The sequence below is a fragment of the Salmo salar genome, chromosome ssa05, assembly GCF_905237065.1.
Source record: "Salmo salar chromosome ssa05, Ssal_v3.1, whole genome shotgun sequence".
In the NCBI taxonomy this organism is placed as follows: Eukaryota; Metazoa; Chordata; class Actinopteri; order Salmoniformes; family Salmonidae; genus Salmo; species Salmo salar.
Window position 1 is genome coordinate 28,463,734 of NC_059446.1, and position 21,492 is coordinate 28,485,225.

Below are 21,492 nucleotides of genomic sequence, written 5' to 3' on the forward strand. Positions count from 1 at the left end.
CTGCATCAAGAGGCGCATCTTAAACGTCCAGTGCTGCTCATTGTTTGGCTATATATAGCACTCGTGATTATTATGTGTCAGAAGGTAATGAGCTCGGGCCTTTGTTGTGTGGTCCAATTCCAGTTTGTTGATTCCAGTGTTATTTCAAGCACCAGTGATCACTCCGGGGCCTTGGCTAAAAAGCAGACATGTATTCAGCAGTTAATCTGGCGGGGCATCTCGCCCTCTCCACCCGTGCATCTCCCTGCGTCTCGATTCATATGTGTATTGGAGAGGGCCATTGTTTTTGCTTTAGATTAGTAGGCCTAGTAGCTAGCATAATCGAACCCCGATAGACACACTGTCATTCCCTGCACTATAGACTCGACAAAACTCACACTAACACCTGGATCAGCACAAAAATCCTCAACAAAACGTTTTGAACAATATATTTACTTCCATTAAATAAAACACAATAGTTTATTTATTTTTTTGTTGAAAAAAACGAAACAAAATTCCGTACTAAATAGTATACACAGAGCAAAACCAATTTAATTTCGCAGGAACATTTGATGCGTCTTTTTATACGCAAGATTGCTACTCTAAATCGATATTCACACAGACATTTAATAATAAATTTATAATATGTTAGAAACACACAACTGGTGCGTTTAGTATGTACATTCCCTTGTTTGCAAGCAAAACATTATTCCTTTAGGGTTTTCACATGCTTTGTTAAATTGAACCTTGAGAAAACTGGAGAGCAACAGCATTCGCCTCAATAAACTGGAGATGATATTTCGATATATATACAACCTTTCAGTCAATTAACGTCCAAAATTAGAAACCTCAAAATAAACAAGCGTGGAAAGTAAAGTATCATACATTCTCCACTCGCCGGTGTAGAACAAAATACTAATTAGGATTTTTTTTAAAAAAGCCTAATTACTTCCGTTTAAGTTTGAAACTCCATCGCGGGTTTCGGGGGTTTAGTATTCTAGTGCCCTTCTGAAAAAAAAAGAAGTAGTCTCTCGTTCCTCTGACTGGGGCTCGTGCATTCTCAGGTATTACACTGGTCTATCCACGGCGTACTGGCACGCGCTCAGATTTGAGCCTGGATTCTGAACACTGGTGTATCCAAAACTCGAGTGCTGCTTGGCTTTCAGTCTCAGGCTTGCCAGACTGGAGTTACAAGTGTCCCTGTACACATAAGGAGGGGTCGGCGGGGCGTACGGGCAGGTTGGCGTGGGAACTCCCGAATTCAGAGAGGGGTTGCTAAGGTTGTTTAAATTATTGAGGCTGTTGAGGCTCGAACCGGGCACGCCAGTAACCGAGGACGGCACCATACTGGAGGTCATGCTCATTGAAGAGATGGAGTTGGGCGGGGAGAACATCGTCTGCGATGACAAAGGGTTGACGTTCATGGAATTGAAAAAAGGGAAGCTTTTGGTGGACAAGGAGGCCGAAGTTAGCCCTTTGGCGGCCCAGTTGTTGTATGTGTAGCTGGGGTACATGTCTTCATAGGGCTGCATAAGTCCATTGAACTGAGGACCGAAGCCGTTCTTGCATAGCTCGGCTTGCTGGTTTCTTTCCCTTTTCCTCCATTTTGCTCGCCGGTTCTTGAACCACACCTATGACAAAGACAAATATGAGTTCAGAATTTAATAATAGGCTATTAATGCAATATGTAGGCGGCCCCATGTGCTTTATTTTATAGCCAACAGGCCAACATAAGAATATTAGGACTTGTTGGCTATCCTGTGCAATTCACAAAAATGTAATTGATGGGTCTGCAAGGACCCAGATGTGGTATTCATGTGTGGTCTTCAGGTGTGTCTTAGGTCAAAATCGGACATACAACTGTAAACCAATGAAATTAATTTCTCACAAATGACAATCTCGACCTTACCAATTTGCAAAATAATATAAATATACAACTCAATTATTATTGTTGTTAACACAGGCTTTGCAAAATAATATAAATATACAACTAAATTATTATTATTGTTAACACAGGCTATGCCAAAAATCTATAACGAGTTATTCTCAAACGTTTCATTAATTTACATAAAAAAAACGATTGTAAAAGTATTGCTTGAAAAGCGCAACGCTATTTGTGATAACAATAGTATGTTGGATTGCAACTCTACCAGGCCTAATTGAGTCACTTTCTCTCATGCAGAGCAATCTGGGTTGATTCCAATAGAATCCCAATACACATCCATCGTTCCTAACTGTCGTTGGACCATCTTAATGTGGTGTCTGAGGATGTGTATTCCTCCATAGGCGGAGACAAACACGTTAGTGGATTTAGTTATACAACACGAGAATGACAAACGCAAAATACAAGCTTTGCACCTCATTCACACGAACATAGTAACACGATTGGTGTCTGTCAGCCATTAATGTCAATAGTCCTAACAGCTAACACGTTAATTAGCCTGTAATTATGCTTTGTTTGTTTAAAACAACTAATAACAACCTCATTATCTAGTTATCAGCAATGTCAGATATCTAACAAAACTGTGATATTATAGCCTAAATATAGTAAATGTGTGAAATGCTATATTTCACCCATTTCCATTTTATCCACTGCAGAGATATTGACAGTAAAATCGTACTGTTGTACAGGGGAAAATATATGAGTAAAGTAGGTGGATGGCCTATCATTATAGATTTTCTAAATAACAATGCATTATTGGCGTACTATTTTGTGACATTATTAGTGAGTCATATCATTGCAAAGAATAACCAGTCTGAGTATTTGTTTTCAGGCAGCCTATTATTTACCAATAATATTGTGAATGCAACTTTATTTCCCTAAGACAACATGTTCTGGAGGTGAGTAATTATGCGTGCCTAAATTCCCTGCGTAATAATTGACATCCTTGCCTCGACTCCATATATGAGTGGCACAAATAACCCGAAATTATACACATGAATGGTGTTCGTTTTTTCTCAAGTGCCTTACCCTGACGCGGGCCTCTGTGAGGTTGGTCCACACGGCTATCTCCTCTCTTGTAGACATGTCCGGATAGCGATTTCTCTGGAACGTGGCCTCCAGTTCCTGTAGCTGCTGGCTTGTGAAGTGAGTCCTCTGTCGCCGCTGTCGCTTCTTTTTAGAAGGATCATCTGAAGAGTCGTCAGTTTTGCTCTGGCCCTTTGAGTCTTTCTCTGTTGAAACAGTAAACAAAATACTACATGAGTCATCGTCGGGTCGGTCCCTAGCGTGAAGTAGCCAATCCTGGGTGGTATTATAAGAGGTATCCTCGTAAAATTGGAACCCATTTTAAAACCTTTGGATCAAATGTTACTCTCCTGGTTAAACTACTTATAATGTAACGATTCCTTATTTGAAGCACGTAGGCTACATGAAAATTTGTTAAAAAGCCTACAACGTGACTCCCAAACAATGTCAGTATGCACAACAGTAATACAATACAAATGGTATTTAAAAACGTTTATAGATTTTGTAATTAATCGAATATAGGTTTACATTTAAAAAATGTAAATGTTTTATACAATTATTACACTTACAAAAATATGCGTGAAGACATGAAACATGAGAAAAATATAACTTCACCGGAGTCAAAGGTGGATATGAAAGTAACGACAGCGTCACGTTCCCTGACACTTATGGACACAAATAAATCAATTACTGGCGCAATCACAATATCTGCATAGTCAAAAAGAGAGTGATCCTCTGTCTGATATTTTCAATACCCAAACTATTTGCATACATAAACTAATAACGTCCTCGGTCTCAAACTGCTTTTGTTGAGAGAGGCTGTAGGGAGACGTCTTATGTTTCCTATCATCAGAAAAACGGCCATCCATCCTCAAAAAGCCATGTGCTGACAGTAGTCTGCATCACGGGATGATTCTTACCTACGGACTCCGGACTGGAGGTGTCTGATACTGTGTGCACCTCTAACCGGTGTTTGGAGTCCACAGACCGCTGCAACGGCTGCAGACTAGAGGCCATTGCTAGTGCCGTGTGGTGCGTGGAGGAGAGTTTAGTCCCGGTTAGGTGGTGGTGGTGATGATGGTCCAAATTCAATGGATCCTTCATAGAGTTCATATGAATAGGATAGCGCGCAAAACTCGCTGTCAGAGGCGGAGTAAGTTCCCTCAGTGCAAGCAACAAAAAAAGAGAGACGTCCGACGGATAGAGAAAAGGGGGAATCAGTTGTGTTAAGATTCACAGCAACACGTCTCCTCTGGCAAATTAATGTTTTTAAAAAAGTTGTTTAAACGGCTTAAAATGTCTTTAGAAGAAACCCAGCATTATTCGCGTTGGATGAAAATGCAACGGCGTTTTGATTGAAGGAAGAGCAAATATGTATCTCGGGCTGATACTGCTAGCTGTGCGGAGTACCAGAGTGACAAGGGCAGGTAGGTGATATTAGATCCAGAGGCTAGGCACACTACGCCGCTCACTCTTCATTTCAGCTGTTCGCTGCGCTCTGGCTGTCCAACTGTGACTCTCGCCTACACCTTTGACGTCACCGAGAGCCCTCCCATTTTTTTGACAGGCCGTCAACGTGGACATGACGGTTTGCCCAGCCAACCGGTGCGCAGAGAAATAAGGGATGTCTGCCAATGTGTTTAAGCGGGGTACAGTACGGTGCTTATTTTTCTTTTTAAAAAAGCATGTAAAGAGAGACGGGATGCACCGTGTAGTGTAGCCTATCCAAGACGAACCGAATGCCAGTTTTTCAGAATTGAACACTAACCCAACTAAGGCAATCATATCTAAAAATCAGGTCAAACAAACAGCATGATGCATTTATTTGGTAAAAATTGGCCTATTCATTGCGTTCTTGCTAATCTTATCTTCTTCCCATTGAAGAAACGAAGCAATAAAGATGACCTGATGAAGTGACCTTTCCATTAACAGTCATCTATCTCTAAGCAAGGCGCACAAGTGCAACGCCACAGTATGTCTATGATGGGGATATGGTGATGCGCTGACCCCATGCAGGGCCCAGTTCACAGAACTGATGTTGTCACTTTCAAGTTGTTGCCCATTTCGGGCCTACCAGATAAATGATGACCAGCAAAATCAACCACATCAGAAGTAAAGTGGCACAATCTAGTCACACATTTATCCTAATTTGGGTAAAAGTGAAATGGTCTTGGTTTAGGCAATAAGTAACCATTTCATTCTATCTCGTCAAAATGACGCAGTTTATCTCGGTCCTTAGCCGATATCCTGTACGTTTGGACCTCTCAGCGGTTCTCAGGGAGTCGACTTGTAGTGGTTTTTAATCTGATAAGACTCTCATTTGCCTAAGAATTTGGTATAAGGACTTTTAATGACTTAGAGCTGATTTCCCATTGCATTTTCGCTAATTCCCTCAAGATCATGACGCGTAAAAGTAGAGTAAACATATGTCCAGTATCCTAGCAGATAAATGGCCTATGCTTGGAGGATATTCTCTAAGAAGGCTTTTGACAGTAGTTACATGTGACCACTATACTTCCCCTTAGGTCTGTGTGTTAACATTGTAAATGCAAACAGCATTAAAATCTTCATTCATGCAACACTATACACAATAGTTTGGAAGAAAACGTTGTCAGTCCCCACACGTCAGATAATATATGAATTGATAATATATTATTATTTATGAATGCATTGCTTTTATTATTAATAATAATACAAATAATAATAATAAAAGCACACAAATTCTTCATAACTTGAGTGGATAAAAAAAAAAAGAATTGTTGCATGCATTCTTGATAAGGCAATAGGCCGGCATGTAAACTGCTGAATATTTAGCCATCACGCGTCTTTTCACCCCATTCTCGTAGATATCAGGATATGGGCTACTAATACGTTATTGAGCTAATCCCGTGAAAGCCCTTGATATACACCTTATTTGCACTCTTGTGGGAGAGCCGCCCGTGGACCATTGAGGAAGGTAGCAAGAGCTGTCGAAACCAAGGGTATGATTATTCCTCCATCCTCCTTCCTTATAAAAAATCATTTCGTGCTGTGTGTTTAGCCACCCCACTGTAGGTACATATGTAGCTGGACGATAATATATGCAATCCTTGACTGAAGATGTGAATTTAGCCTGCATGTCTTCCATTCATCATTTATTTCTTCAGTTTATTTGAGGATTCTCGGGAATGCCTATCCGTGCGCCCCTGTCAGGCATATCAGGTGGATTTTATTTGTTTAAATCTCCCTGATATGCGGTTCATTTGGGGTCTAATGCTTCATGATCTAAGTGGTGACCCATTTCATTTGAATATGACATAGGCCTAAAGCATTCACCTGCATTCTGCATGTTGGCGAGGTTTCTGAGAATTGATTTATGTTGACTGATTTATGTCTTTTAATAGGCAAAAAATATATATAATCATTTCAAAAGAAAAACATGTAAATGGCAGAACAGTCCAAAGGTTTTGTGTAGGCTGTGCAAGCAAGTGTTTGCTCAATTATTTTCTGAAAGTAATACTAGACTTGCAGTGGATTATCGGTTTCCTCTTCTTTTTTACCTTCAGAATGCTTTATCTCTCTTCCGCGGATTACTGCGCGCGATACGCCATAGAGGGCCATTAATTAGTAATTCAGTCAATATAAGGGAGACGACAAGGCTTTTTACATAAGATTAAGGGGACATCAGATTCCCCCATTAGTATATTCCTCCTCACGAATAAGCTTTCATTATACATTTAGTTTTCCCTGGAGTCAATCTATCAAGACCTGCATATATTAAGGCTGGTGTAAAACAGTTGAAAGGGGATCGCCAATAATCAGGTCGCTCGAGTGTCTCTTCACTCCAGTGCCTACATTTGCAAGCCTCGTTGGCTCATCATTGCATTACCTCAAATAATTATGTTTTCTATTTATCTTATTATTGTTAATCAATGAGTGATCACAACGCCGTCCTTGCTCAAGTTGCTGCTATGGAGCAAAGTAGGCTCACGGGATGATGCGTGCTTTGTCACTTGATTAGATCCAATATAGCATGAACGAAAATAAAATGAGCTAAATTAAGAGTTGACAAACTGGTAATTCGTTTAACACTTAAACAATATTCCTTTTATGTCATTCCCTGAAAACACAATCAATTAAATCCACTCCAACATTATTGACATGGCCCAGACGAAATAAACTGTATTTTTCGTTAATGCAGCTTATACTCATACGGACAATAGCAGTTTTTGTTTATGTGCATATTTCTGTGTATGCATTTAAAATGCGTCATCATATTTTGGCATAGGCTAACTGATATGGGCCACAACTTGGTGTAAGAGACATTAATGCAGCATGGGTATCCACACGAGTGCAATATCAATTACAGCTACTGTAAGTTTCAATGGGAGTCTCCTAAAAATAAGAGTTCCTTATAGGCTAATTTAATACATAAAATGAAGTAGCCTGTCATTCATAGGCCAAGGGTCGGCTATTAGACTACCTAATACGTCAAATGAAGAAAACAGACAACATGACACCAAAGAAAAGTAGTCCATATATAGTGTTGCGTGTAATTTGTAACCTCTGGCACGTTTAACAAAAGCTGGGTGTATGAAGATAGAATTTATGCTTAGGCCTTTCCCAATCTACTGCACATCCATAACCAGCCACCAGGTGTCACTCTAAGACAGTATAAGACCACTCTTTCCATATTAACTGGACTAAAGCGCCTTTAGGCCTAGACTGGTCTCTGATATTTTGGGAACGAAGAAGTAGGCCTATGTGACAAAAAGTGACAATTAAAGAAGAGAAATGCATCGTATTTCCTGCTATGCAACGGAAACAAAACGCGAAATGATGCTGCTATAATCTCTGCATCTGTTTTCTGCAGTGGGCGAAAAGAATGTCACGTTGAAGTGTGGTGATGGTGCGCCAAGAGTTACACATAGATACTCACCTATTTGTGCACAAGTTGATGCAAGTTTGCGGCAGTGGGAGTCCATTGTCGCAATTAGAGGAACGGCTTCTGGAAAAGAGAGGGACTGGATTTATTATGAGAATGCTGAAAATGTTGCATCGATTACACACTACCTTGTGTGCTCCAAAAAAATCACACAATTATTATGAATTTAGTCAATAAATTGTAGTACAGGACCAAACACAATTTTCACCTATATGTTTTCATAATTGTTAATATATGGCACTGTACACAATTTTCCTCAAGTTTCCTCAAATATCCAACATTTGAATAGGCCCCATTACATAAACTGCTCTTCAAATGTGAGGCCCATGCAGTCCCACAGAAAAGCAGTGCAACGTTGCTCTGTGACGGGGTTGGTGTAAATTGTGCCAGGCAGCATGCAGCAGTTTGGGGCGCTGGAAGTTGAGTGAATCCGCAGTAAAATCACGGGATTAATGGCTGATTGAGATGTCTGTCGTTGGGATATTACAAAATTCATTATCGCAGCTCTATACTAACTCGATATGAAGTAACACAGATGGGATTTTATTAGACCAGACTTCCGACTGTTTGCTTATGATAATTTAAGATGGGAAATTTGCATGCAATCATGCTGTTAACCGTTTTTCCCCTTCATTATTTTTCTCTCTGGACCCGCCTGCGAGGAACGGTTCTGCTACTCGCCTCACCTGCTTTATAGCATACATCTGTGATTTTATTGAAAAGGGTGAGAAATTTGCGGTTAGTTTTCCCATGGCGTGTACCTGCTAACCCTTGTTTGAGTGGAGCAGGTTCTCGTGTATTCCGCCTTAAAATGAAAGATGGGGTGTCAGGTTGAAAGGTGTAAGGTTATTGCAAATCCCTCGTGTTATCTAATCAGCAACAGTAATACGGTTTCATTCATATTTCAGCAGGCTCCCTTTAGCCCCTTCTCTTTACAACTGGGTTGGAAATGACATTGACGGGCAATAGCCGTTTCAAATAAGTCACATAGAAATATCGAAAATATTCACTTGAATTTGAAAGTTCCTGTTTAAATTTTGGCCGAATAAAATGACATGGCCATAAAAAGGAGCAGTAGCCTTGTATGCACACAGGCCTGTGTGAGAAATATTAGAAATTTAATTGATCATATTAATTAGATTCATGTTACTTAAAAAAAGAAGTAATAATTCAATTAATATTGCACGATTAGGAGGTAAACGTACCTGTTTGTAGAAGTTAATTTTAACTCCAATTTAACTTGCAAGCATAGTTAATACATAATATACATTACTTTGCAAGTCTCTCATTATGATAACCATTGTACTACTACTAGGCCTACTACTACTACTAGGCCTACTACTACTACTACTAGGCCTACTACTACTACTACTACTAGGCCTACTACTACTACTACTAGGCCTAGTACTACTACTAGGCCCACTACAACAACTACTAATACTACTATTACTACTGCTACTTCTACAACTACTGTTGCTGCAACTACTACTATGATTACTACTGCTACTACTACTACTACTGCTGCTACTATTACCACTGATCCTACTATTACTACTACTACTCCTACTACTGCTACTACTGCTGCTGCTACTACTACTACTATTACTACTACTACTACTATTACCACTACTACTACTACTATTACTACTACTGCTATTGCTACTACTACTACTACTACAACAACAACAACTACTACTACTACTACTAGGCCTACTACTACTGCTGCATCTACTACTACTAGTTCTACTACTACTACTACTACTGCTGCTGCTGCTGCTGCTGCTACTACTACTAGTTCTACTACTAGTTCTACTACTACTACTACTACTAGGCCTACTACTACTACTACTACTATTACTGCTACTACTACTACTACCACTACTTCTACTGCTACTGCTACTGCTACTACTACTAGGCCTACTATATTATTACCACGTATAAAAATATTGATAATAATAATAATAATAATAATAATTAGGTCAATTTAAATGTGTGTATTGTGACACCATGAATGTCTAATTATTTTAGTCCTAAATCATAACATTCTGTCTATATTCGTTGTTAGCCTAGTCATACGCCTAAATGATCTATATCATAATTAATGTGCCTTTTACTGGTGTCAAATATTTTGAGGGTGTTACTATAATCGACATATAATATAAATAGCCTATATTATATTTATTTCAATCGAAGACATGGCCAGTTTGAGATTAAGAATGCAATCACAGCAATATACGCAACGCATCTGATGTGCAATCAGTCCATTAGCCCGCAACCAATTGTTGAATCAGCAGCGATATTTGAAGGTTCGATGTATGCTTCTTTATTTCTTTAGTTTGCACAATTCCCTTCAAAACCACGAACAATCCCAGTCCAGCCTGGCTGCATTAGGAAAATAAAAAAAGAAATAAAGAAAAACATGTTTTTGCATTAGGCTAATTAGAGGCGCAAGACCATGAAGTCCAGTCCATTCCATGTTCAATTCAGTGCTAACGATACATTATTATCATCTGGCGGACTCGTAAGGTGAAACCTGCCACGAACTCACTTATCATGTCCCTTCATGTGACTGCGGTGCTGATGAAATTCACATCAGACTTTCCCAGATTACGCCGAAAAGGCTAACCCGAGGTGGAACGAATTATTTCACTTGCATTAACTCACATCTCCGCAAAGTGTAGCCTCAGCACTTACCAGTGGTCGAAGACGCCAGCGCTTTTCGTCCTTTCCTGTTTTATTCTTGTCAGGTTAAGAGGTAAATTCCACACCGATGGTTCCGCTTATCACCTTTCAGATAAGAACCGGAGACAGCGAAGTTCCAGGTCCAAAATATGAAAGTTGCTGTCTGCCTCCCGAAGGAAAAAGTCTCAGAGCTACTTAGATTTATTTTCTTTCCCGCTTATTGGATAAAAACTGATGCCACATACGATTTTATAACCATCTAGCTAACAGTGCGATTAAAAATGGTGAAGCAGGCGCTGTCACTTCAGTAGATAATTCTCTTCTTGGATCGTCCTCAGCCTTAACAACTTTTTTCCCCAGACAGACACTCCAAGAGTGGCGCATTTTTTTCTCTCTCTTGAGTTTTGAGACAGAGCGCGTGGGTGTGTGTGAGTGTGTGTTCCTCAGTGGGTGTCTTTATCTGCGCCGACGTTCAATGTGTAGTTAAAGACAGTATAAACTTAGAAACGCTCAATTCACAACCACAATGAATAATACAATAAAATAAACGAAATGTAACAGCATTGCATAAAACCTCATTAAAACAAATAGGTTACCCTTTGTATTTTCTTGTTTTTAGGCCTTCATTAATTAAGATAATATATAAAATATGGAATTAATTCAGTCTATGTTTGCATAAGCAAATTGCCAATGACTACATATTTTTTGACTCTATAATTCCCGTATAAAATAGCATATACTATTTATATCTCTCAGTAAGATTAGGGCATTTGAAGCCTATGTTCATTTATATCACTGTTATTTCAAAGTCAATCATTTCTTTGCAGCCCACATAGGCTACAAGACATTTGCTGGAAGAGAGTCTTATACATGTTGAAATTGACCAGAAACCAGTCGCTAAAGCTATATATTCATGAATTGATTACATTTACTAACCAGCATCACAACAATAAATCATAAAAGTAGACTAGAATTTAGTTGGCAGGTGCAAATATGAGAATTGTGAAGGTTCCAATCATGATAAAACAAATATCTGCCATTTGATACAGATTTACAGTGTCAGTGTAAATTACCATGTCTTAAATGTTAATTGAAAACATTTACGTAAAGTTTTTGGCAGTTTAAAGTGAAACATTTTTCGTGTGAGATTTTTGGTGTAACAGAGATAAACATTTATATAAATCTAGTTAGTAGGCCTACATTTTAATTGACACGTTTTGGGTTAGACTTATCGAATATTTTCTGCAGAAGCGAACAGCTGGCTGGGATGCAAATGCACTTTATAGATCCTTAAAATACAGACTGATATTCCTTTCACATCTTAAATGAGCCAAGCAGACCGGATGTACATTTCACGTGCCTAATCCTTCTTTCACATTTTTAGTCATACTCTCATTAAACAAGGAATTAATGCACACAACCACATGGGAATTTCGCGGCAAAGGGGCACTGAAGCAAAACATACACACGACAAAGGCCTTGTATATCTTATGTTTTTAACCACATTGCCCCTTTAATTTAATGATGCGCGCAGAATACCATTACTCATACTATTTCAAACACCTTCCTAACATGTAGGCCTTATAGCCTTGTGGGTAAATTATGCGTTCGACGTGCATGTCTAATGAACTATTGTAAAGATATGATTATACTGGTGCTATCATTTGCGTGTAAGGCAATCGGATTAGATCTATGGACACAGGAAATCAATTACCCTTATTTATGAGAGTTGCATCCCTGATTTTCTCTGCTTCCGGTCATAGGCATAACACATGTCTATAGCCTAGTTAAATAACAAGCACATTCGTAGGCTATTATGAATTAAGACACGCGCAAGGTAACCTGTAATGCAGATATAGGACTATATTTTCTGTTCTGCGACGCCTTATTTTAATATCAGGTCACAAAATGTTCTGAAGATGACCTATATACACCAATTATATTTTATCTCCGTGTGGGCCGCAGGACTCCTAAATCCCCCAACTCTGTTATCAAATATATCAACCTGGCATGCATCCCTTTGGTACATCACGCCCAACCCCGCCTGTCATATCAGAAGGGGGGGAAAGGCTGCGTCTTGAGAGTCACGTTGTTCTATAACCGCGCTTACCTTCATCTGGAGAATAAAAACGAGAGCCTGCCTTCTCTTTTTCACGAAGAAAGGTGCAAAAGAATGCATGAAGTTCAGTAAAGACTGCTTGCTGCTGGTGCTATGAAATCTTTTGCCTCGGGGGCAAACCGACGGCTTCTTTTCATTTCAAGCACTTATCGATTCGCTGTTGTCATCGTTGGCGACGCAGAAGGACACTTGAAAGAATTTCTGATGGGGCTGTGATGTGAGAAAGGAGGTGACCTGACCAAGTGCGCTCTCCTGATTCTTAACGAGCACATCATCTACTTGGCACACATTCAGCTTTCGACAGCAGTACAGTTAGACTTTTCAACTTTTTACTTGTGCATACTCTAAACTTTTAGACATGACCCTCTCCCTTTCATGTTTATGGATGTATTTCTTATTCCACTATATGAATGTGTAGCCTAATGCAGCCACCATATAACCAAAGAGAGGGCAAATAATATGGGATTGACTATCAGTTGCTGAACTAATCAATCAACTCCATAGTCTATTAATTGTGAATATGGTATAATAAACATTGCATTGCAAATGGAATTTGTAAAAACCTGTGTCACATGCATGTGAGTGTTTTCTTTGTTGGAATTAGATATAGCCTACATCTACCTTTTTCTTCCTAAATTGTTTATGATTTGATATATGTTACATTAGCAAATGCTTCATTGACTGTGTTGTGCCAGAACAGGACAGTCCTCGCTCTCTCTCTCTATAGGCCTTGTTGCTGTGAGCCCAATAACTAGATTGTTATGTGGGGTGGGGGGTATAGGGGGTGAGTGATCACTGTGTAGCACACATTTGTAACAGATCATTTATCACTGATTCAATTATCACTCACCTGTACTACATCAGTGGAGGCTGCTGAGGTCACCACGACTCATAATAATGTCTGTAATGGAGTCAATGGAGTGGTATCAACCCCATCAAAGACATGGTTTCCATGTGGTTGATACCACTCCATTGACTCCATTCCAGCCATTGTTGTGATCCGTCCTCACCTCAGCAGCCTCCACTGATACTCATGCACCAAAATCAGAAGAGTTGAGATGTTGAACTATTTGGCATTGTATCACACATCTCCCTTTATTCAGCTCCATAGTGTCATTAATATTAAGCTCCCGACACAGTGTGTTATAAGTCTATTTCGAGAACACTTTATTTCTTCTGACATGTAGGAGAAATAGTTTGGCATATCCAATTATTTTTCATATCCCAGTTTCTAGTCATTAAAGTCGAATCCAGCGTAGACCATGAGGAATCAATTCTAGTTAAATTGGACTAAAAATACCCCAAAGAAGAACGTTGTGCCAATCAAACCAATCAAATCTCTACATCACTACGGTCAATACATTCCATTCCAGGTTGACATGAACTTGTACATTTCTCATACCATCTCCCACCCCAAAACACTGCACTATGCATGATGACACCATATGGTCCACTATCAATCTGTCATTCAGCATAAAATCTCTCTTTCAGTAGCAGGCTTTGGTAATGTGGACGTGAAGTCGATTTCTCAGGAGTGTACGTCTGCCTGAGAAACTGGTCTGCCTCGTTTTCTGCGTCAGCCCTCAAACCCACATGTGATTGTCGCTTAACGTAATGTCTGGCCAGCACTCCGTGGCCATGTAATAAAATTAGGAGTCAAATGGTGTTTCCAAGGCCACAAATCTTGAAACAAATCAGTTTATGTACTGCTAATATGTTAGAAAGTAATGGCTTGGAAATCAGCTTAATTTACCATCGCTACATTTGAGCGAGGAGGAAAGGGAGGGAGAAGAGAGAGAGAGAAATAGAAAGAGAGAGTAAGAGAGAGAAAGAGATAGAGGTAGGGAGAGAAACAGGGAGAGAGAAAGATTAGAAACTCACTACTACAAACTTCTTCAATTGAAAAAACATGTATTTCAACTGGCCCAGCATTATTCTAAGTCAAATTAATAATAAAAAGCTGCCTGTAAATTAACCAAATGAAAAGGATGACTCCTGGATAGCTCTTGAGCTTGTTGAATGGCTTTCCGCCTGATCCTTATTATATCCAAGCTGTGTCTCAACACCCAAAGGGAAAAGATGCAGCATGACAGTAGGCTAGGCTACTAGTACAATCCAGCTAAATATGAGTCTGTGGTTTGAATTTAATAGAGCTGGCACATATAATGACTTACATGGTTGCTTGCACTCCCCCTTGCCTACCAACTAATGCAGTGTATATTTAAAAAGTACTCAGATGTTTGCCTATACTATCTTCTTTGTAATTATCCTAGCCTTGAGTTCCCAAAGAAAATGCACTGCTGATGTCATGGTGGTTTTGGCCTTTGACTGCTCTAATATGAATCTCATACATTACAACGGCTTCCAATGAGAAAGGATTAGTTTGAATTAAACTTGGGCCCACGTTGACATGTGAACAAATATTCTGTTGTCATTTCTGGTCAGATTTAACAGGCATGTCTGTATTCTTATTGACTTAAGACATGACATTGCTATGGTCAGACGTGATTTAAAATGTTCCAGAGAACAACAAAGAATCCCCCAGGGAAGTCAATCCACACTCATATAGAACACAATGCAACCTTTTTTAATACGAGTGCCAAGATCCCACAATCAGTCTTGCAAAATATTGACGGACACATAGATAAGGGCACGTAGCATGCGGATCTTAATCACAGATGCAAGGGGACCAATAAATTGCTCAAGCAGTTCGCTGATCAATTCCACAAAAACAAATCTATTGCGAACTGCCACTAACCTGCCGAAGGGGAAATTGGCCAAGAATGAAATTGGTGTAATAAAAAGACCATGATACTTCCATCTTGTCAATAACATGTAAAACAGATCGGCTACACGCTAACTCCCCTGACCATGTACCTCAGGTGTATCGCAGGTCGCAATCGGAATCAGCTTAGCCGTAATTGGTCTACTGAGGCAGAGAGAGAGTATGACTGTAAGGGAAAGAGTGAGAGAGATAGAGATAGATGTTGATAGTAGAAGGGGAGAAGAGATGGAGAGATAGATGTTGATAGTAGAAGAGGAGAAGAGATGGAGAGATAGATGTTGATAGTAGAAGGGGAGAAGAGATGGAGAGATAGATGTTGATAGTAGAAGGGGAGAAGAGATGGAGAGATAGATGTTGATAGTAGAAGGGGAGAAGAGATGGAGAGATAGATGTTGATAGTAGAAGGGGAGAAGAGATGGAGAGATAGATGTTGATAGTAGAAGGGGAGAAGAGATGGAGAGATAGATGTTGATAGTAGAAGGGGAGAAGAGATGGAGAGATAGATGTTGATAGTAGAAGAGGAGAAGAGATGGAGAGATAGATGTTGATAGTAGAAGGGGAGAAGAGCTGGAGAGATATATGTTGATAGTAGAAGAGGAGAAGAGCTGGAGAGATAAAGGGGGTAGATAAAGATAGAAATAAATAAAGAATGAGGGATAAAGAGGAAGAGGGAGAGCGATTGTGCTAAGGACCTGGGTCCGTTTGCATAAAACATCTTAAGTGTTTCCTTTAAAGATTTCCCTGAAGAAATAATTTCCCCTTACCTAAGGACATTTAAGGGTGTTGCATAGAGCCCCTCAAACATTTTCTTTAGGTAAGGGCATAATTTAAGGGGTTTTAGGGTAGTTTGAATGCATACTGTAGATGCGGTAAAGAGGTCAATTGATCTCAACCAAAACAATGGGGTTGCCATGGAAACACGTGGAGGAAAGGGCCATGGGGGACAGATCCCGAGTCTTGTCATTGCCCCCCAGCAAAATTAGCCTACATGTAGGCTATTGTTTATGCGTATTTCACACTATGTTTAGGTAAACATCTGAGTATAATGCTTTTATGGATGTCAACCCCAACACATGTTCATGTCATCCTTACCAATCAACTGCATTACAGTTAAACACTAATTTGATTTTCGCCACTGATTTCTGTATGCTAGCTATGCTAACCAGTTTATACGAACGGGAGTAGGCATTTAGCAGTAACTTCTTCTAAACCGGAAAACTGACAACTTCTTCATGTCTGCATTCCATTGACTCCTTCACCACATCTATGTATGGCAGAAAGAGTCTCTGGTTACCATGGAGATTACCTGATTCACTGACTAAACATCTTGTCATACAGATGGCATTTTGGGGGATCGCAAAATAGAACTTCTGCATTCAAGACAGGAGAAACAAATAAATTCAGAAAATAATAAAACGCACTTTGTTTAGTGACTTCTTCTCAACTTGTTTCTATTATTTTCTAGCAAGTCAAGATATCTTAAAGCGCAAGCTAAGGTTAGCTGTGTAGCCATGGATTGTGCACCTTCCATTGTTTAGCTAAGTAGCTAGCTATCTATACACCTAGCTAGCTGGTTGATGTTTTACGATAAAGGCCTGATTGATGGAGTGTTGCAGAGACAGTTGTCCTTCTGGAAGTTTCTCCACAGAGGAAATCTGGAGCCCTGTCATAGTGACCATCAGGTTCTTGGTCACCTCCCTGACCAAGGCCCTTCTCCCCCGATTGCTCAGTTTGGCCCGGCTGCCAGCTCTAGGAAGAGTCTTGGTGGTTCCAAACTTCTTCCATTTAAGAATGATAGATAAAATCTGTTGTCACTTTGTCATTATGGGGTATTGTGTGTAGATTGATGAGCAAAATCTTTAATTTAATCAATTTTAGAATAAGTCTAACGTAACAAAATGTGGAAAAAGGGAAGTGGTCTGAATACTTTCTGAATGCACTGTAGCGAGGTATCTTTGGTCATGTGAAAGTGGCTCACTTTTTAGCCAGCTAAATTTCTATGTCAACGAATCCTTCAGAACTAACCTACTCAGGGACTGGGCTAACTCCACTTACCCTGAATGAAATGACTGAGCCATGAGTTGAGGACAAATTAAATCAGTTACCTGCCTCTTGCAAAGATTGCAAAGATTGCATCATCCCCTTTATTTGAGGAAGACGACTGACTAAATATTTTATTAATCAAATGATTTTTGGGTTAAAAAACAATGATGTTAAAATATATCAAGGACCTCAGCCACCTGAGCCACGGCTTGTTCAACCCGCTACCATCTAGAAGGCGGAGACAGTACAGGTAAATCAAAGCTGGGACAGAGAGACTGACAGCTTCTATCTCCAGGCAGTGTTGTAGTACTCTAGACCGGTCACGGACCCCATGGTGAGTGTCTTGGTCTTGTCTCCGTGTCAGATACATTTGTACTCGGCCTCGGACAGTGAGGACTCCTAATTTCTTCCCGAGACCAGCCAAGACCAGCGGAGTAAAAAACTTGAATTAGCTTCCATTCAGTCAGCGCATAAAACCCCTTCGCCAGGCCAAATATTTATTGAAACCTTAATACAGTATCTTAACAGCCTTTATATCTACTATAGACATGTTTGCACAGGCCTTCAGTGTGTGACAGGTTAGTACAGTGGTGAACGTATAGGCCTTCAGTGTGTGACAGGTTAGTACAGTGGTGAACCTATAGGTCTTCAGTGTGTGACAGGTTAGTACAGTGGTGAACCTATAGGCCATCAGTGTGTGACAGGTTAGTACAGTGGTGAACCTATAGGCCTTCAGTGTGTGACAGGTTCATGATTCTGAAAGGACAGCCACCGTAATACCACTGTGTAGGAGAGAGCACTTTATGTAAAACAAAAATGGCCAGTGGTGTAGTGGAGGCTATATTCAGGTATAAACCGTCTACACACTTATTTTTCAGTGGGAATTGCGTATACTCACTTCCTAATCCCTATTGATGCGTATCAAAGTGGTGTAGTGGAGGTATACGACTTATTCATTATGTAGTACAATAGAGATATCATGCACAAAGTATCCTACACAATTGCAAAGCATGTGAAATATATTCACATGCACGTCGCACACATAGCCTAGTTTCAGCGGAATATCATCTGCAGGCAGCAAGAGTGAGCAGCTCTTGACTGGTTTTGGCATGGAGCAGCTCACAGAAGAATGACATCGGTAGCCGGTAGGGTAGGAAAGACATTTCGACTTATGATATCAACCAGTAAATGCTAACTAAGGCAACAATGGGTATGCAAACCAGGTATTGAAAAGGTTTAGTCCAAAGTGTTGGTTAGTAAGCTATTTCTGATCCGCAATTGTCATCATGCACTGTTTGCATCAGGGGTGTAGACATGGATGGGCCTGGGTGGACTGAGGCACACCCACTGGGGAGCCATGCCATGACAGGCACACCCAATCAGATTGATGTTCTATAAAAAAAAAATTTCATTTTGAGAGTGAAAATCACATTTGGCAGCGATTACAGCTGTGAGTCTTTTGGGTAACTCTCTAAGAGCTTTGCACCCCTAGATTTTACAGTATTTCCACATGAATTAAAACATTCTTCAAGCTTTGTCAAATTGGATGTTGATAATTGCTAGATAGACATTTTCAAGTCTTGCCATAGATATTCAAGCAGATTTAACTGTAATTAGGCCACTCAGGAATATTCAATGTCATCTTGGTAAGCAACTCCAGTGTATATTTGGCCTTGTGTTTTAGGTTATTGTGCTGTTAAAAGATGAATTTGTCTCCCAGTGTCTGTTGGAAATCAGACTGAACCAGGTTGTCCTCCAGGATTTAGCTTGTGCTTAGCTCTATTACGTTTCTTTTTATCCTAAAACACTCCCTAGTCCTTGCCGATGACAAGCATACCCATAACATGATGCGTCCTCCACCATGCTTGAAAATATGAAGAGTGGTTCTCAGTGATTCCAAACATAAAGCTATGTATTCAAGACATAAAGTGCATTTCTTTGCTGCATTTTTTGCAGTTTTACCTAAGTGCCTTATTGCAAACAGGATTCAAGTTTTGGAATATTTCTTATTCTGTACAGGCTTCCTTCTTTTCACTCTGTCAATTAGGTTAGTATTGTGGAGTAATTACAAGGTTGTTGACCAACCCTCAGTTTTCTCCCATCACAGCCATTAAACTCTGTAACTGCTTCAAAGTCACCATTGGCCTCATTGTGAAATCCCTGAGTTCTACCTCTCCGGCAACTAAGTTAGGAAGGACACCAGTATCGTTGTAGTGACTGGGCATATTGATACACCCTCTAAAGTGTAATTAATAACTACACCATGCTCAAAGGGATATTCAATGTCTGTATTTTTTATTTTACCCATCTACCAATAGGTGTCGAGGCACCTTACATATAATTGTATGTGTGGGGTACAGAGATGAGGTAGTCATTCAAACATCATGTTAAATACTATTATTGCACACAGAGTGAGTCCTTACAACTTACTATGTGACTTGTTCTGCAAACATTTACTTTAACTTATTTTGGCTTGCCATAACAAAGGGGTAGAATACTTATTGACTCAGCTTTTCATTTTTTATGAATTTGTAAAAAAAATATCCAATTTGACATTATGGGATATTGTGTGAAGGCCATTGACAACAAATCTCAATTTAATCAATTTTAAATTCATGCTTTAACAGAACAAAATGTGGAAAAAGTCAAGGGGTGTGAGTACTTTCTGAAGGCACTGTAGTCATTGAAAACAGGACAATTTAATAATGTTTACATCATGTTTTACTCACTTCATATGTATTCTAGTTAAGGCTCATCCTATATAACTTCTACACCTTTTCTATTCATACACTGTCCATAATGTCTATATACACCATCATCTACAGTACATACAGTATACACTAAGTGTACAAAACATTAGGAACACCGTCCTAATATTGAGTTGCACCCCCTTTTGCCCTCAGAACATCCTCAATTCGTTGGGGTACGGACTCTACAAGGTGTCGAACACATTCCACAGGGATGCTGGCCCATGTTGACTTCAATGCTTCCCTCAGTTGTGTCAAGTTGGTTGGATGTCCTTTGGGTAGTGGATCATTCTTGATACACACGGGAAACTGTTGAGCGTGAAAACCCCAGCAACGTTGCAGTTCTTGACACACTCAAACTGGTGCGCCTGGCACCTACTACCATACCCTGTTCAAAGGCACTTAATATTTTGCCTTGCCCATTTACCCTCTGAATGGTATACATACACAATCCATGTCTCAATTCTCAAAGCTTGAAGATCCTTCTTTAACCCGTCTCCTCCCCTCATCTACACTGATTTAAGTAAATTTAACAGGTTACATCAATAAGGCATCATAGCTTTCACCTGGATTCACCTGGTCAGTCCATGTCATGGAAAGAGCAGGTGATCCTAGTGTTTTGTTCACTCAGTGTATATTTATATTCCAAATCAAATCAAATCAAGCCTTATTTATACAGCACACGTCAGACATGAAACGCAACACAATGCGCTTCACAGGAAAAAACGAATAAAAAACTATGAAAATTAAAGCTGAAATATTTACTACACAAACATAAGATAATAAACAAAAAATGACTAAAATGTAATGACTAAAAAGCATCCGAAGGAGAAGCAAAGCTAAAACGATGTGTGCTAAGATATTTTTTAGGTATGTCCACAGTTTCGTCCACCCCAGGTTCTCTGGCAGGCTATTCCAGAGGCTGGAGGCATAATAACTAAAGGCTGCGCCCATGCCACTTGGCCCTAGGCTTTGGGATAGTTAAAATTCCAGTCAGTGCCAGAGGACCTGTATGTTTTGCAGTTGACCAATGGCTTTCTTGGGTAGACCAGACAGGAGAGCATTACAGTAGTCAAGCCTGCTTGTAATAAAAGCATGGATGAGTCTCTCTGTATCAGTCTGAGAGAGAAACGGATGTACCTTGGCAATGTTCCTCAGGTGGTAAAAAGCTATTTTGGTCACATGATTAGAAATTTAGTTCAGAATCTAAAATAACACCTAGGTTTTTTTTACCTGCTGTTTTAT

The 21,492-nt window shown here is 39.7% G+C and overlaps 1 protein-coding gene across 4 annotated transcripts in view; it reads right to left on the reverse strand.

Annotated features, from left to right (window-relative positions):
- Positions 1-416: 416 nt before the first annotated feature.
- The window catches only part of pitx2 (paired-like homeodomain 2), a 73,694-nt gene continuing 52,618 nt past the window's right edge, over positions 417-21,492 (reverse strand). The window contains exons 1-4 of one of the 4 annotated variants that reach the window (XM_014199175.2): positions 12,664-12,786; positions 7,866-7,934; positions 2,951-3,153; positions 417-1,610 (exon numbers count right to left, since the gene is read on the reverse strand). In XM_014199175.2, the coding sequence (XP_014054650.1) occupies positions 1,047-1,610; positions 2,951-3,153; positions 7,866-7,911 (813 nt within the window). In that variant the 5' untranslated portion in view covers positions 7,912-7,934; positions 12,664-12,786 and the 3' untranslated portion in view covers positions 417-1,046. 4 annotated transcript variants of the gene reach the window in all.